Below are 15,384 nucleotides of genomic sequence, written 5' to 3'. Positions count from 1 at the left end.
TCTCTCCTCTCTCATTTTTTTGTTTTGGGTTTTTTTGGGTGGTTTTTTCTCCCTGGATGGAAGAAGGTGGACTTGAACTAGGAAAGAAATTACAAACTGAATGGCAGAACCTGCTCTGTGCCCTTGGAATGGGAAACAGAAGATAAGTCAAACCTCATACATAAAGAGGTCTCAGAAGCTCTCATTTCCCAAACTGCTGTTGGAGTGAGAGAAATGAGGTACCACACTAATGTTCAGTGGACCATGCTATTAAAAGCTTGTGGATAGAAACCTTGATCCTTCAGTTCTGTGAACATGTACTTGCATCTCATTACTGTGAGGTTATGTGTGAAGCTGTCCTTTTGCCCTTCAAGTCCGTGTTCTTTTTACTTTGTATGCTTTGCAGTTTCAGATTCTGCAAGGACAAGAAGAATTACTTGAAACTGGATGTAGAGGGTATTGAGAGATAGGAGAAGGGTTAATGCATCTGAAAACCTGGATTCTTCATTGCCATCATGTTGGCCTGTGCCTCTAGGGCAGTGGACTCCAGATGGATGGTTTCATTTGCATATATATTTACATAGTCTTTTATTGTAAATTCATGTGATCATAATGAGGAATTTATCTGTAGTTGTCTTCTCTTGATGGTTAAGCAGAACTTTCTTCTTGTCAGAACTCACCTGCAATAAAATCTTTCTAATTATCCACTATAACTTGACCCTGATAAAACATACAGGGGTCAGGATATGAATCACTTTCTGGATGCCTGTATTTTTTTCCCAGAGGGGCTTCTCCGTTGCTCCGCTTTTCTAGTTACCTTCAAATTTTTTATATTTTTCTCTTCAGATTTCTTTCCCATTGTTGCCCATTGTTTACTTCTAACTGCTCCTTCAGTTTATTAAACAAATTACAGAAGTTTCTTGTTGAAATAATTTTTTCACCAGAGAAATGCAGAATATATGACTGATGGATGTTTTCAATAATGAAATGTAACAAGGTTTTCACGGCTTTTTACAACTAAATATTGGTAAGAGAAGAGATAAAACACCCACCATGGTGCTGCTGGGAAGTACAGATGTTCCTCTGCACCAGAGGGTTTCTAAATCTAGATCTTTCATATAGTATCACTGATACAGAAGATAGACAGAAAGGAGGATTTATATAAAATGGCATGTGGAGGTTGCTCCGTTCTTGTGTTCTGTATCATGTTGGACCTTTGTGTTTTATGATGAAACCTCTTTAAGCCCATGGAAGTAGGATGAGATAGTCTATAGGAATGTGTGTGAGTGTGTAGAGCTCACTGCTCAGTGAGTCTGTGGCCATGGATGGGGAAAGGATAAGGGTGCATCTGTGGGAGGATGAGCAGGCTCCTTATCCACAACCGTTTTTGCTGATCTCATGAGGTAAAAGCAAGTAAATCCATTTAACGTCACATAATAAAAAGTCTCTTGCATGAACTCTTACACGGAAAGAGATGTTTAGTGATGGATTCTCCTGTGATCTACCTTAAATCTCACACATCATATTCAGGTCTTCCACTGTCAATTAACTGTGAAATCCCACCTACTGTAACTTTGATGGTGCACTATAGCTCTTGAGGTCTATGATCTGCAGCCTAAGAAAATATTTTGAGGCTTTTCTGTAAGAACTTAATGTATTTGCTAGGTATTTTTGTTCTGGTGAGCTGTAATTTCATTAGTTAATTATTCTTTCTCTCCAGTGCTCTGTGTACACTTTAATAATGGTTAGATTTGAAATGAGCAGTTGTTGAAGAATTGAAAGTTAGGGAAATATAATTTTTTTTATTCAGTGAGTAGTAAAAACCATATCCATATTCCAAACCACTTCTTCATATGTATTTTGTAGTTGATTTGAGATATACTTTGTGCATTAAACAGACACAGTATGCAGTATCTTGGTAGTGTTCCTGCTAGCCATTTGCTACATTTCTTTAGAAAGATGAAAACACCTTTAATTCAGACTTCGCAAGGAACTGTGTTCTAGTTTTAGTATTTTAAAATATCAGCCTACTGCTTCAACCCTGAAGGGGTTTTACATATGGTTAGAGTAGTACTCTGGTTAGCTTTTCTTGCAGAATTATTATTGGTGCCACAAAACATTAAGCAAATTCAAACTTTTTTTGTACATAATTTTACCTGAGCTGTATTTCCTTGGTGGTGAAGTTGGCATTTGTTAATGCATATTTTTATATTATAATTAGTCACTTAAAGCCAAATAGGCTAAAGAGACAAGAAAAAAATAGAATGTATGCAAATGGCTTTAGCTGAATTGAAGAGGGAAAAAAGTGTCTTTTCCCCTGAAGCATACATTCTGCATGAAATTCAACTTGACAAGTGACCCTTTCAAAGCAGCGCTACAAAGATTTCTCTGCATTCTCCATATATGAGAGAGGCAGCATTCTTATATTGAACACAGAAGCAGCCCTCCAGTTCTCTCTAAATGAAAGTAGCCTCATCTTCTGTCCTTTGTGTTCTTATCCCCTGTGTTGGCATTCACATTTACATGCACATTTTTATGTGAGAAAATGTTGCAAAAAGCAAAACCATTGGGAATGTTAATACAAAATAACATATATGATAAAATACAGTCAAAAACTCAAAGTATTGAAAGTATGCGTGTTCACTTGTAAAAAGAAAAAAAGGAAAAAGAAGAAATATTTGCCAGTTAATTTAATTTACAACTAGGGGACGCAAAAGCTGAACTCCAACTCTCCAGTCTTGCATTCTTTAATTCGAGAGCAGAAGAAAACAATGGTCTATGATTCTGTGTGAGCAATGAATAACAAGAATGTATGATTTGTGACACCAATAGTAATGCATTAAAATCAGAGTATCAGATGTTAAAAATAACAGTAGTGGATAACCAGTATTTTATCACCATCCAGTTCTCATGCAGCAGTATTCTAGAGATAGTGTGCTGGTTATTCTGCATTTATTTCCATTGTCAGATGGGAGAGATGTGCAGTGTAATATTTAGTATGTCCCATGCCTTCAATGGTTTCTCCAGTTGTATTTAGGAAGAGAACAGAACTTGTGTTCAGAAGCTGGCCTGACAGAGGGGTTTCGGGTGGGGCACCTCTGGGGGATGGTAGGCTGCTGCTAGTTACACCTCACACACAATATTGATTATCTACACAGAACTGCTTCTTCATGTATGGAACATAAGTTCTTATAGTGCTTAATACGTTGTAAATTACAGGCGTTTGATAATTTTCAAATTGATAAGCTCACATTTTACACCAAGATATTTAGGGCAAATTTTGAATGGAAAATTGCAGCCTTAACAGGAGCAATTATGGCATGTGAACAAACATCTCTTGAAAAACTCGAAGGTCAGGCAAGATGATACTGTAAGACAAATAAGGGTAACAGCTCCTTTGTTAATTATTGCTGGTTTACAAAAACAATGATGGTGGATTATCAAAGACATCCCTCAGTTGAAAGAGAACCAGAGAAGAAAGCATCTGTTCTTCCCTTTTGAAGTTTGCTGTACCTTTATGCTTAGGGGCTGAGGAAGGTGGGAAAAGAACTGTTTCCTTTATTAGGCCAACCTTCAAGAACTGTTCATAATAATCTTAATTTTTGTATTGTGCATGTATAGTTTTGTGGGGTTTTTTCCCATGCGAGTAACGTGATGCAGGTAGATCTCTGTGGCTGCCATTGTGTTCTCTCATACATGGTTGCCTCCCAGTGAGGGGTGTTCCTTCCCCCAGAAGAAGACTTTTAGGGGCTGCCCAGAGAAGCAGAGGCAGATGTAGGAGGGTTTGTCTGTCTAAAATGTTTTTCTTTTAAATGCTGAAACATGCTGATGAACAGGATGCAGAATATCTGCTCAGAACTGTTAATATTTGGTGCAGGTTCCATTCTGTATTTATGATACAAAACATTAGGGAGGCTTGCTTCAGACACAGGTTTTAGTTTCAAAGCATCATTTTTGCGAGCCCACTCAAATGGAAATACATGTTAAATATTTACTACCTTAGTGGCTTATCCTTGGATACCAAATCATTTTTCCTACTGCTTTCCTCAAATACTGGAAAAAGTGCTATAGAAAATAAGTATGTTGCTTGTGAAAGTTTACCTTGATAACTGCATAGCTAATTTTGTGCAAATAAAATGTTAAATGCAGATATTTTGCATGATGAGAGACTTAATCTTTGCTATGGGTATAAAGGCAAGTTAAAGCTTAAATGCTGACGCCTCTCTTCTAGAAAATTATCCATGGCTGCAAAAGCATTTATGCGTCAGCTGAACTTTTCGAAAAAGATGGTGTCTTTAATTGTTTGTGTTTTATTACTGCTATGAAATCTTTTCCAGTAAGTCACTGTCCTGAGACAGATCGAGTTTGATGGAGCTTCTCCTTAACTTAAACGAATTAGTTATCAAAATGGAGAATGTAAGTATTATCTAATTGGTGTTATTTGGCAAAATTTTTGTGATGCATGTCATGCTGGAGACAGCATGACAATCCTTAAGGAGTCCCCTTTAAAATGACAATAGAACGCTTGCTTTGATTGGACTGGGGAGAAAGGACAAGTTGAAGAGCTTGAGACATATTTAACTGCAACTTTCTGTCGTGGCATTATAACACCAGAAAATTGATTCTCAAAATTTTAGTTCAGAGAGAGTTTCAGAATATCAACCAACAGTTGATATAACCCTAATTTTTTGCCCTCTGGGCATAATTCTCTTATTCTGTTTGTCGTTAGGGATGAAACTCATTGTCATCTCATGTTTTGCATTTAAAAATTTGAAAGCCAGTGTTTGTTTCTTTCTCTGCTCCTCCTGTGAAATCAGTATACCTTTCTGAAATTGCCATATGTGTCCATTACATTTCTGCTTTTTTTATTCCTTTTCAAGCAGAAGGTTGCAAGAACTATGTTCATTTCCATGAAGGAATGAGTTGTTTGTCACAAGAAGCTGCAGAAGGGTGAATCAATGACCAATGGGGAAATCAGTAGTTTAGCTGGTTTTTTTTTTCTTTTTTTCTAACTAAAGTAAACTGTGTTTATGAAACTGAGTTCTCTGTGTATGCCTTTGAAAGTAGGACTGTGATAAAATATTTACAGGTATGGCATGAGGAGTAGCTAATGAATGTCTCCGGTACTTTCAGCAAAGCTGTAGAGGTAGTGTGTAGAGCATATGAAACAACTTTTGTTCAGAAATCTTTCTAGTGTAGTGAAACACTTAATAGTCTGACTCATATAATGTATAACAACAATGTCCTCAGTTAAGGTGTTTCCTTCTCTTTAAATTGTCCTGAATATGAGAATATTTTAGGGCAGAGAAAATCCTATCAAAAGCTCAGCTTGTTCTATGTTTAAAAAAAAAAGTGTAAAAATTTTGAAACTGTTTGTCTCTGCTGTTTGCATTCATGCGAAAGGAAGTGGGTATGTGATTTACATGGTGGCAAGACTATCAGTTTGTGTGTTAGAAGCTGGAGGCCTGCTTCTGCATCTTCATTGTAGAAGATAGAGCCGAGCCTTTGTAGAGAGTAGTAGTTGGTGTGATACAGTGAAGTGCAGCAGAGCTTAAACCCCCTGTGCTTATCCAAGGAGAGCTGGTGTTCCACCGTAACTCCTTCATACTTTACACACAGGATAGGTGGGAGCTATTACCATGAGCACTGGCCGATAATACCATTTAGTGCATTTTTTTCTACTTTACTACATCAGCCATATATCTGTGTGATGCATCTCATGAGCACAAGAGAGAAGGGGAAGTCCATTGCACGAGGTAATGCCATGCTTTCCAAAGCTCAAAATTTGCCCAAATTTAGATCAGTTCTCTCTGGAAAGTGGTCAGGCAGTCAGTGTGCTGCATCTGCTGCTAACGTGCTCACTGAGATCATTTGGCTGCTCCCTAATCTGCTTATTTGCTGTATTTGTCTTGTTATGGTAAGGACCAAAGTCTCCCTGAGGCGTGCTGAGGACTGAGGACCTCTCCCACAGAAGCTTCTGCTGCAGCAGCATGTTGAGCAATAGAGACACTGGAAAAGGTCGTATTTACTTGATAAAAACCAAGTGTGTCTGCTTGATTCCAGTTTTCAGCTCTCATTTAGGGGACATTTTAAAAGCAAGAAAGTTTACGTTTTCTCCTTTTTAAAAAGTAGTTTTGTCATTTTGAATTGAACTTTATAATTTAACTTCAGGGATCAGTGATGGCTGCAAGACTTCTGCCTTGAATGTTTCTGACACCTACATAAATACCTTTTTGCATCTGTCAGGGAGGGTCCTCAACAGGGGCAAATACAGCATCAAGCCAACATTTCCCTCTTTGAAAAGAGAGAGTGCTGCCTCTGCTGTAGGCTAAGTCTGGTTTTCATGTTCCATGACACTAATGTTTTTGCTGCTTGGTGGCAGAGCACAGAAGGACACTCAAATTGAAACCTTCAAAAAATACAGTGATCCCTTCTTAAAGCCCATAGATGAGGTTTTATTGGCTTTTTTATTTTTGGTAATATGCCTGTAATATTCCTCTAAGGTCTTTACCATTTGAAAGTTGAAAGCTGTGTGATAAAAACAGATTTGTAATAAAACACAACCTCCTTATAGAAGTTGCACTAAAAATAGTTCTGGTGGTGCCCTGGGGGTGTTCATCAGCTAGCGACAGTGGCTGCATTTTCACAGCGGGAAAGCAGGGCTGGTGAGGTCAAGGAGGATGAGTCTGTATTCCTGTGGGAGTTTGATAGGAGCATTCAGGGTTTTTTGAGCTTTTATGGATAAAATGGGTGTGGGTTTGTGACAATATTGTTTAAAATACCTGGAAAGCTGGAGCAAGCCCAGAAGAGTTCCAGTGCTAGCTTTCAGTGTGCACTTGTTTTAGGACCCTCAGATAGCAGGTCTAGCTGACCTCTACTAATAACTTTCACATTTCAAAACTGGAAAATTGCAGCTAAATACTCATCAATCTCTGCATGCTTCTGTTGGAACAGAATTGGTAAGTTACAATCCTGGTTTTTGCTTTTCTTCTTCTTTTACGCTTTTAAAAACACTGACCTGGTTTACTCTTTACAAAATAATGACTCACTGAAATGTCTGCATCACCAGAAACTAATCCCACCTCTGTGTGCTCTTCGTTTTCCAGATGATGAACCTGTAACATCTGTTTTACAGGAATACTTTCTTACTTCCTCATGCCCATAGGTGCAAAATGGTTTCTGTTGGGAGCATGGGTGCAGGTGACCATGTTCAGAACGTGGTTTGACTGAGGTGACTGATTGATTCCTGACTTGTGCCAGCAGACAAGAGAGGTCCTGTTGGACTAGAGACCTCACTTAGCTTGTGGGAGCGTGAGTACAATAAAATCCCCATGGCAGATGTCAACGTGATAGGATTTGAGCAGGCACTGTTTTTGTGCAGCAGGGAATCTTCATCAGAAGCACAGAGAAACTTCATCTTAAACATGAACTAAATTCCAGCCTTATCTTAGGGAATGCATGTGGGATTCGGACATGCAATAAGAGAAGAGAGCCAGCACCTTTTCAGGCTTTCTGCTTGTCTCATCCTGTGCAAAGGATAGTCTGCTGTATGTTAATTTTAAAGTTGTTTAGAACTCTACCAGGATTTTAAACGAGTATTGTTGTGGTGTGCTTGTGGCGTTGCTTCCTTTGTTTGCCTATTGCCATATAGCTGGCCAGCTCTATAGGAGACCTGTCTGTGGAGTGCCTTTTAATGTTTAGATCTAGCAGTGATTAGAATACACTAATGCCCAGTGGGTATATGTGTCATTTTTTAACAGCTGCCGAGCTTTCTCCCTGCTGCTCCAATTAACACATTCAGTACACACTTGCCGGTGAGTGGGCTGTGTGTGCGGATTAAACCACTTTGCTATTTATTCATTCAGCGTATGTGATGCCAGAAATGAATTGGCATGTTTCCTCTTCTTAAAACAAATGAAATCAAATGGGCTGCTGAGCCTGTGCCCAGGTAAATACGAGGACAGTATTTAACTGGCAAGTAGAAATCTATTTCACTTTGAGATATGGTTCAGTCCATTGACTAACATCTATCTCCGCCTCCCGGCCCCTCTTCAAATGATGGAGACACAGGATAGGGAGCACTCAGTGCTGGGTTTCCCCTTGCTGGCAGGCAGGTCTCTTCAACTTTGTCCTCTGCTGTTTAATAACGTCTTGAAATCCTGAAATTCTCCTTTTTCTTCAATGTTTTCCTCCTTTATTTATTTTCATGTTGAAATATTCCAGTCAGTTGATTTGATAAAGTGTGTCTCTGTTTGTCCCTTTCTCTTTTAAAAGGAAAACAATATGCTCCTTAGTCAGAGCTGAGATAAGGGAGGGGTTGTTTAATGGTACTGGAGCGGCTAGTGGGAGGCTGCAGCTTTGCTTTGGTGCTTGCGGTTAATTCATGCTGGACAGCTCTTTGTAAAACAGAGGGCAAAGGGGGCTGCTGGCTGGGGCTGCTGAGGAAGGAGATGGAGCGCTTCTTGGGCTTTGTCAAGCAGATAAGAAGATCGAGAAGAAGAAAAGGCAAAAAGTACCGGCCAGAGGAGGATTACCATGAGGGCTATGAGGATGTCTACTATTATGCCTCAGAACATTTTCGAAGTAAGTATTTCACATAACCTCATTTTCCTTTGGCTTTGTTAAATTTTATGCTTTTAAGATGTTTAAACTCCAAAAATGCAAACAGTATCCCTCCCTTGCTAGAACCTGAGCCCCATGTATGTATTAGAAGTCAGTTCCTGTGAGGGCTTTATCTGGCTGTGCTGCTGTTGAACAATACAGAGCAGCTAAAGTGTCACAGAAGCTCTCAAAGTGAACGGGGTCTGTCTGCAGACCCTGATGAGGTTTCAGGTGCAGTCTGACTGCTGGAAACCTTTTGTTAAAACACTGTGTGTTGAGAAGTGGGTAGGGTGGTGGTAGCCTTTGTAGAGTGCCTTTGGAAAGCTGCATGGATATTTTTAAAGCATTACGGAGGCAGCAAGCACTCATTTGTAAGTTGGAGTTGATGATTAATGTTTGGCATTGAGGGAGAGTCAGTGTTCTGAGCCTCTGCTGTGACTTGGTCTTTACAATAGCGAGTGACTCAAGTGGGCTGGTTCCTCGCTCCAGGTCCAGGACCGCTCGTGGAGAATTATGGGGGTGGTTTGTTTGCTGGCACTCACGTGATGGCAGCAGCAGCAGCTCAACCCAAAACCAAAATAAACCACCTGCTCGGAAGTCCATTTGTGAACTGTGCGCTGGACCTTGCAGCTTCTTAGTGTTTGTCCCCTGTGCCTGTCAGGCTTCAGAGCTGCTGGTCTGCCATGGTTTTCTGGAAGAAGGGATGTGCCCAGAGGTGCCCACAGGGACAGATGGGAGGGAGGAAGCCATGCTCAATCTCTGCCTGGGGTCTTGTGCAGTGCTGTGAGGATGAGGTGGTGGCAGTAGAGCCAGTCATGCACAGAAATTGCCTTTTTAAAAGGTTTCTGCTGTTCTGGTTGCCGGTTTGGGACCTTTGCAGTGAAACTGTGCCTTGTTGAGATGCTGAAGTTTGATGCACTCTTTTTGTTGTTCTGTACATGTGAGTGACTGTCAGTATCTTTTTGCTTCATTTCCCCCTTGCTGAAATAAATCATAAGTACCTTACATTTGTTTTAAGATAAAGCGATAGATGTGATTGTGCCTTACAGCACCAGAGAACTGCTATCCTATGGAAAATTAGGAAGCAAGAGTTTTTCTTACTGGCTTTTTCTCAGTGCACCATGCTTGCTTATCTCCAAAGTGAACTCCTGTAGGGTGCTTGGTTGTTTACTGGTTTTCTCCTTGATACAATTTTGTTCTCTTTCCATTTTTAAGAAAATTTATCATGCTGATAGTATTTAAATTATATAAATTATCTATGCTGTTATGATGGAGTTCTTGCAAGAAAACGACCTCTTTTGGGGGCAGTGCAGTCATAAAAGGTAACATAGTGACATAAAATATGCCATAAACGAACTAAGAATTTTAAATCTGTTTAGCACTGAAAAATGTGAAAATTAAATACGTTAGTGAAAGCACACAACTTTGTCTTCTTTAATATGTAAGTCAAAAGTACGTGTCAAACCCATATGTCAAAATATTTCCCTAGCTGATTGTTGTTTGAAGGTCTTTTAAAGAAGAAAGCAAAATCCCTCGAAAAACTGTCAAATGTAATAAGGATTTCTTGAATGATAATTAATAAATTATTAACTCTTAATGTAAGGCACCAAGATTGAGCCAAATATCTAATAGGTTTTTCCTTTTACTCTACTTAGAAAATAAAAGGATGGTGTACACTTCAGCCTGTGGAGGTCATAAGTATTTCAGACTGGATGAAATGTGTGTCAGATTTTGAAGCGGTGTTTACAACAGTGTTCAGGTACTTAGATTGAATGATCAAAATAGTGCACAGTCCTATGGAGTTGGATGCACAAGGAGTTCGCCACTTCTCACAGTTACTTAAACCAGACATGTCCCAGGAGATTAGAGCCATGCAGTCTTTATAGAGTTACCATCTCAAACACAATTGTTCCTCAAGTGCTTTTGTCTTGTCTTTCCATGTGCTCTATGTGTCTGTTTTTGTTGGATAGGTGTGGTAGCTACTTAAAGCAATGTGCAAAATGTGTAAAGATGCTGCTGGTGCTACTATAAATGTGTCTTCAAATTGAATTTCATGTAATTGGGACAATGAAATGGTCCATATTTAATTTAATTATGGTCTGGTGTTATACTGTTTACAGTGCAAATTTAGAGTAATTGCAGAGCTTTCAATAGCCATTCCTTCTGCAGTCGTATACTTAGAAGAATGTGTGCTTTAGAAAATGATTCCATTTATTGGTATGATTTTCAGAATATCGGAGCTAATGAAATCAAAGACTTATTGTTCATTTAGCTGAACGGAGTTGGAGCTTTTTTAGATTTAGTTTCCTCTCTAAATTGTTAGGCATCCCTCCTCTGTCGTCATTTATGAGATATGTATCCAATTAGCCAGTACATTTGAAGATTGTCTGAGACAATCACTTTATGAGCTTGTTACTCTTTTCTCTTCCCCCATTCATAATATTGCTTAGAGTGTTGTACAGAGGCAGAATTAATGGAAAAATGCAGAAACTGCATTAGAATAACCAGAAGATCAAACAGAAAGAAAACAAAGTTAAAAACAAAATAGGCCTCTGGGAATCACAGGAAAAAGGTGACTTCTGTTTGTCCTCAGCCCAGCTGTGCCTGGATATTGGGATATTGTAGCTCCTGCTGTTAGGTATACTGTCCTTATTCCTCTGAAGCTTTGTCATAGAAGACCACATTAGCTGTGATATTGGGACACAACTGGATGAAGGGAAGGCACAGTTGTGTCTCAATCTCCCTGGGTAAAAAAAAAAAGGCCCCAGCTCTTAAATCAGATGTATTTTTTATTGGATATTTCATCCATTTGCATTCAGTTAAATGCATAACCTTGTTTTGATATGTGACACCAGCTCTCCCATCTTTCTGAAGAGTCTGTGCTATATAATACTAGAATAACTAAAGTAATAATTTTGGTACACAAGCACATATTGACATTAGTAGTCCGGGCATCGTACTCGTTTCAGTGAGACTTTGCAGTGTGAACATGATAGGTGATGAAATTACTACCCAACCCACTCAGACAAGTTGGTACTTATTGCATAAAGCGCTTTAAAAAGCATCATATTTATCTTGAGCAGCATTACAGCGCTGCCATTCAACCTGTTCCTTATAACGATGCTTTGTATGAAAAAGGCCCTTGCTATATTATTACAATGACTGTTTGCTAACCATCAGAAATGCTGTGTAGCAGAGTTTCCTGGAATGCTCCCAAAAATGACATATGTCCTTTTATTGAAGTTAGGGTGTTGTGCCAAGACCTTTGAGTTTCAGCCTAGTCTTGAGCGGGAGTGTAGTTTTGGGACCCAGCCTGATTTGGTCACCTCTGACCAAAACAAACACTTCTTCCCACACACTAAAATTATTTCAGCAGTGAGTCTTTATTTTGCAAAACACTTGGAAGGATTTGAGTTCCTTCCAACTGATTTTGGAACCTCACAGGTTGCATGAAACATGGTTGTCACGATCTGCCCATGCAAGTTTAGAGGGCATTGCTGTGAACATTTCTTGTTAAATTTTGTCTTATGTTACTTCTTGTGTCTGTCATCCATCTGCTGAAAGATCCTCTGTTTTCACTGGTGGTTCTTCTTCTTATGTTGTTCCTCTCAACATAATTCACAGCAGAGTTTGTTGGCGTAAAGATTTTATTTTCTGTGTTGATGCAATGACAATATTAAAGAATGATCCCAGAAAGTAATGTTTAAAGAATTCTGCTAGTAAACCCCTGCTAACCTGAAAGGTCCCATGAGTTTACCCTTGACCTTAAAATGTTCCATTTAGTCAGTCAGAGTCCCATAAATAACTTTCTTCTACCCTTTGTCAAGGCCTGGTATATATTGTTTAACAAGAGCATTGATATGTTAGACAAAGTAGTCTGCCATAGTGCATCTGCATTGAATTCATTTATTGTTTTCTTCTGTGATGCTATTTATTCATTATTCCACAGTTCTTGTGTGGGAATCATCTGGTTCCTCAGTTTTAGGACAGTCAACCTCTTTGAATTTGCCCTCTAAATGTGATGATCTTTCCCTTCTTTCCATTAATTGTCCCTTCTCCCTCCCTGAAAAGTGAAGCTAAGGTATTTGACTCCTAGCCTCTAGCAAATAAGGTTAAAAAGGAAAACAATGAAGTTTTTTATATAACTCAGAGTTGCAAATGTCCTTTTTGTTGACTGACATCTGGGAATGATTAGTTAAAATTAATATTGAATATATGATATGCTGGTTGGGATGCTGTCAGAAGAAAAACTTCACTTGGGCATTATTCTCCAACATGACTTGATGTTATGGTGCAGAAACTCCCACAGCTGCGAAAATCTTCGTAACAAATGCCTTTGCATTTCATACCCTAGGTGGTTTTAAAGCTGTATTAAATATATAAGACAAATCACCAAGGGAAGTGATACGCCTGTGGTTTCTTAACACTGTGGTCAGTAGCAACATCACTCTTGTCAAGATTTTCTCCATTTTGTAAATTGGTACAAATAGTTCTTGTTTGCAGAAGTCTCATCGATTTGATTGGGGTTGCAGAAGAGTTAATGATTTTATGAGTAATGTGGTGACAAGGGCATTGAATATCTCTAGTTCAGATTGCAGAGATGTTAATTGATCTTAAGGGTGAGGAATGCAGGATCACCGCTCATTTTACCGAGTGTGTATTGCTAATCTACAGTTTAACTGGATACGTGTGTCTGTGGGAGTTGTTCTCCACCTATTACAGATCTTGTCATGTCAATACAGTAAAATTTCAACTTTCATGGAAACTAAAGGTAATATATTTGTTGCAGCCTATCAAAAAAAAAAAAAAGGCTTGGTAACCTGAGTAGAGAATATGGCAGGCTTTGAAAGCACAAGGAAAATAATATTCTAAAAAATAACTAAAATTTATTAAAGCTTCTTATATCCTTCACCTTAATGACTGTTTTGTGATTGTTGAACTCTGGTGACTTTCAATAGTTTATAGTTCTTGAATATTTCTGTCTTCAATAAGTCACTTTTTTCCTGAGGTCTGGATAGCCCCAACACCACGAGTTCAGCAGGAACTGGATACCATGCCTGTGTCCAGACAGACATTGTCATCACTGGGCTATCGTCCAGTATCAGTTTGCAAACCAGGCGCAGCGATAAAGGCAGCTACAGTATTTGAGCTTTACTGCTGGAACAGGCAATATCAACTTTCCCATTCAGAGTTTTCTGAATGAAACAAAAGTGATAGAAAGTGATGTTGTCTCTGCATCCACTGCTAAGACTTCCCATGTGCAAGTGCCAATAGCAATATTTTCCATTTTGTATAAAATTCAGGCAGTCGACAGATAAAGGTGGTGTACCCTCAAGACGTTTTTCTTGCTTTTTGATCTTCTTCAACACATGAAGATGTTAAAAACTTTTAGAAAATTGTGGATTTTTTTAGAACATCTAGTGGAGTTTGGTATTTCATGTCAATCCTCCTCTTGCAGAGAATTGTTTGATTTCTGATGAGATACATATGTGTTTTGGAGGTGATCCCATTTATCTACCATCTTGCTCATCATGGTTGCTAGTGAACATATTCTTTCTAGAGGAACCCAAGTGGGGGAGAAGAATTGCATATTATCCTCATTTTATAGGCAAGCAGCCTAGTAGTGGTAGGTTATAATAAGGAGAAAGTTAGCAGCTCTTTAGCATCTCATAAAATTATTCAGGTCTTCCAAGCCCATAAGAAATATGCATGTATTAAAATCTTATTTTACTCCTTTTCTGGTTTATATTGGTTAAAGCATATAAGTCTCGGGATAAGGTTTGTGTTTTTAGATGCCTAATCTATTTGAATAGTGGCTTTAGCTGCATTATGTTGTTTATATAAATTCAAAGATAATTAAATGAGTGTTGTTACTTGTGCTGCACTAGTGTGATATCCAGCCATAGGGCCTGAGGAACCTAAACCCGAGGCTGTGGGGTTCCCTGCAGGACTGGAGCAATGCATTTCTTCTTGCCAGGCAGGTGTCTGCTGGTATTGGTGAAACACTTTCATTATACATGAAATAGGCCACAGAAATTTTACTTTTTTTCCCTCATAAAATGATGGTGCAACAATCAGTTTTAAGTTTGTTACCAGTAGGATTGCTTTTTTGAATGACCCTTGGTGGCTCTTCTACAAGTGGCCCTTAACCTCAGAGCAGCACAGAGCATGGATGGTAAAGCATTGCTTTGGAGTTATTTGAGGGAAAACAGCTTATTTATTTTAAACCACTGAAATAATGAGACCTGAGTTATATAATTCTTTGCATGAAGTGTAAACACTTCTCCCTGCTAGCAATTATGAGTGTACAGTTTCTGTTCTACTTTTCTTTCGTTTACTTTCTGGTCCTGTTCTTTACTGAATAATTAAAAACCCTGACTGGCTCTGCTCGAGAAGTGTTATGGGGCTTCCTCCTCTTATATTGGCTGCTGGTGTAAGGTTGTACCTTCAGTATTTTAGAGAATTTGGCACCCTTTATATTTTAATGTGTCTAGACTGTATGATTTTCGTATTCAAACAAAGAAATATTGAGAGATCTGGGCTTCCTACTTCATGAAATGATGTGTAAGTTCTTGGTTTTAATCATGAGTTTGTCAGTTTACATCAAGAACATGTGGCGATGTGATTATTTTTTCCCCTTGGATATTGGGAAGTGAATGAAACATCAGATTTTATGAACTAAGATTAAAGAGAGCGGTAGAAGAAACTACTGAGGTGTCAGTTTAAATATTGCCCTTCAGTTCCAATGGAAAACTGAAAACAATTAGTGGAACAAAGAAAGAAACAATATAAGCCCCTTGCTGA

At 38.7% G+C, this 15,384-nt stretch overlaps 1 protein-coding gene across 8 annotated transcripts in view; it reads left to right on the top strand.

Moving 5' to 3' along the window:
• GRIP1 (glutamate receptor interacting protein 1) overlaps positions 1–15,384 on the top strand; it is a 336,129-nt gene that overhangs the window by 95,299 nt on the left and 225,446 nt on the right. For 5 of the 8 annotated variants that reach the window (XM_027679644.1, XM_027679643.1, XM_027679647.1 and 2 more), the window contains exon 1: positions 8,047–8,562. The exons of 1 other annotated variant lie outside the window; for it this stretch is intronic. In XM_027679644.1, the coding sequence (XP_027535445.1) occupies positions 8,304–8,562 (259 nt within the window). In that variant the 5' untranslated portion in view covers positions 8,047–8,303. Of the gene's footprint in view, positions 1–8,045; positions 8,563–15,384 lie in introns of those variants that run through there. 2 more of the 8 variants (XM_027679650.1, XM_027679648.1) reach the window with 1 other exon arrangement.

Source organism: Neopelma chrysocephalum, unplaced genomic scaffold (assembly GCF_003984885.1).
Source record: "Neopelma chrysocephalum unplaced genomic scaffold, ASM398488v2 Primary Assembly neopelma1_59, whole genome shotgun sequence".
Classification (NCBI taxonomy): Eukaryota; Metazoa; Chordata; class Aves; order Passeriformes; family Pipridae; genus Neopelma; species Neopelma chrysocephalum.
This window is presented reverse-complemented; position numbering and strand designations above follow the sequence as displayed.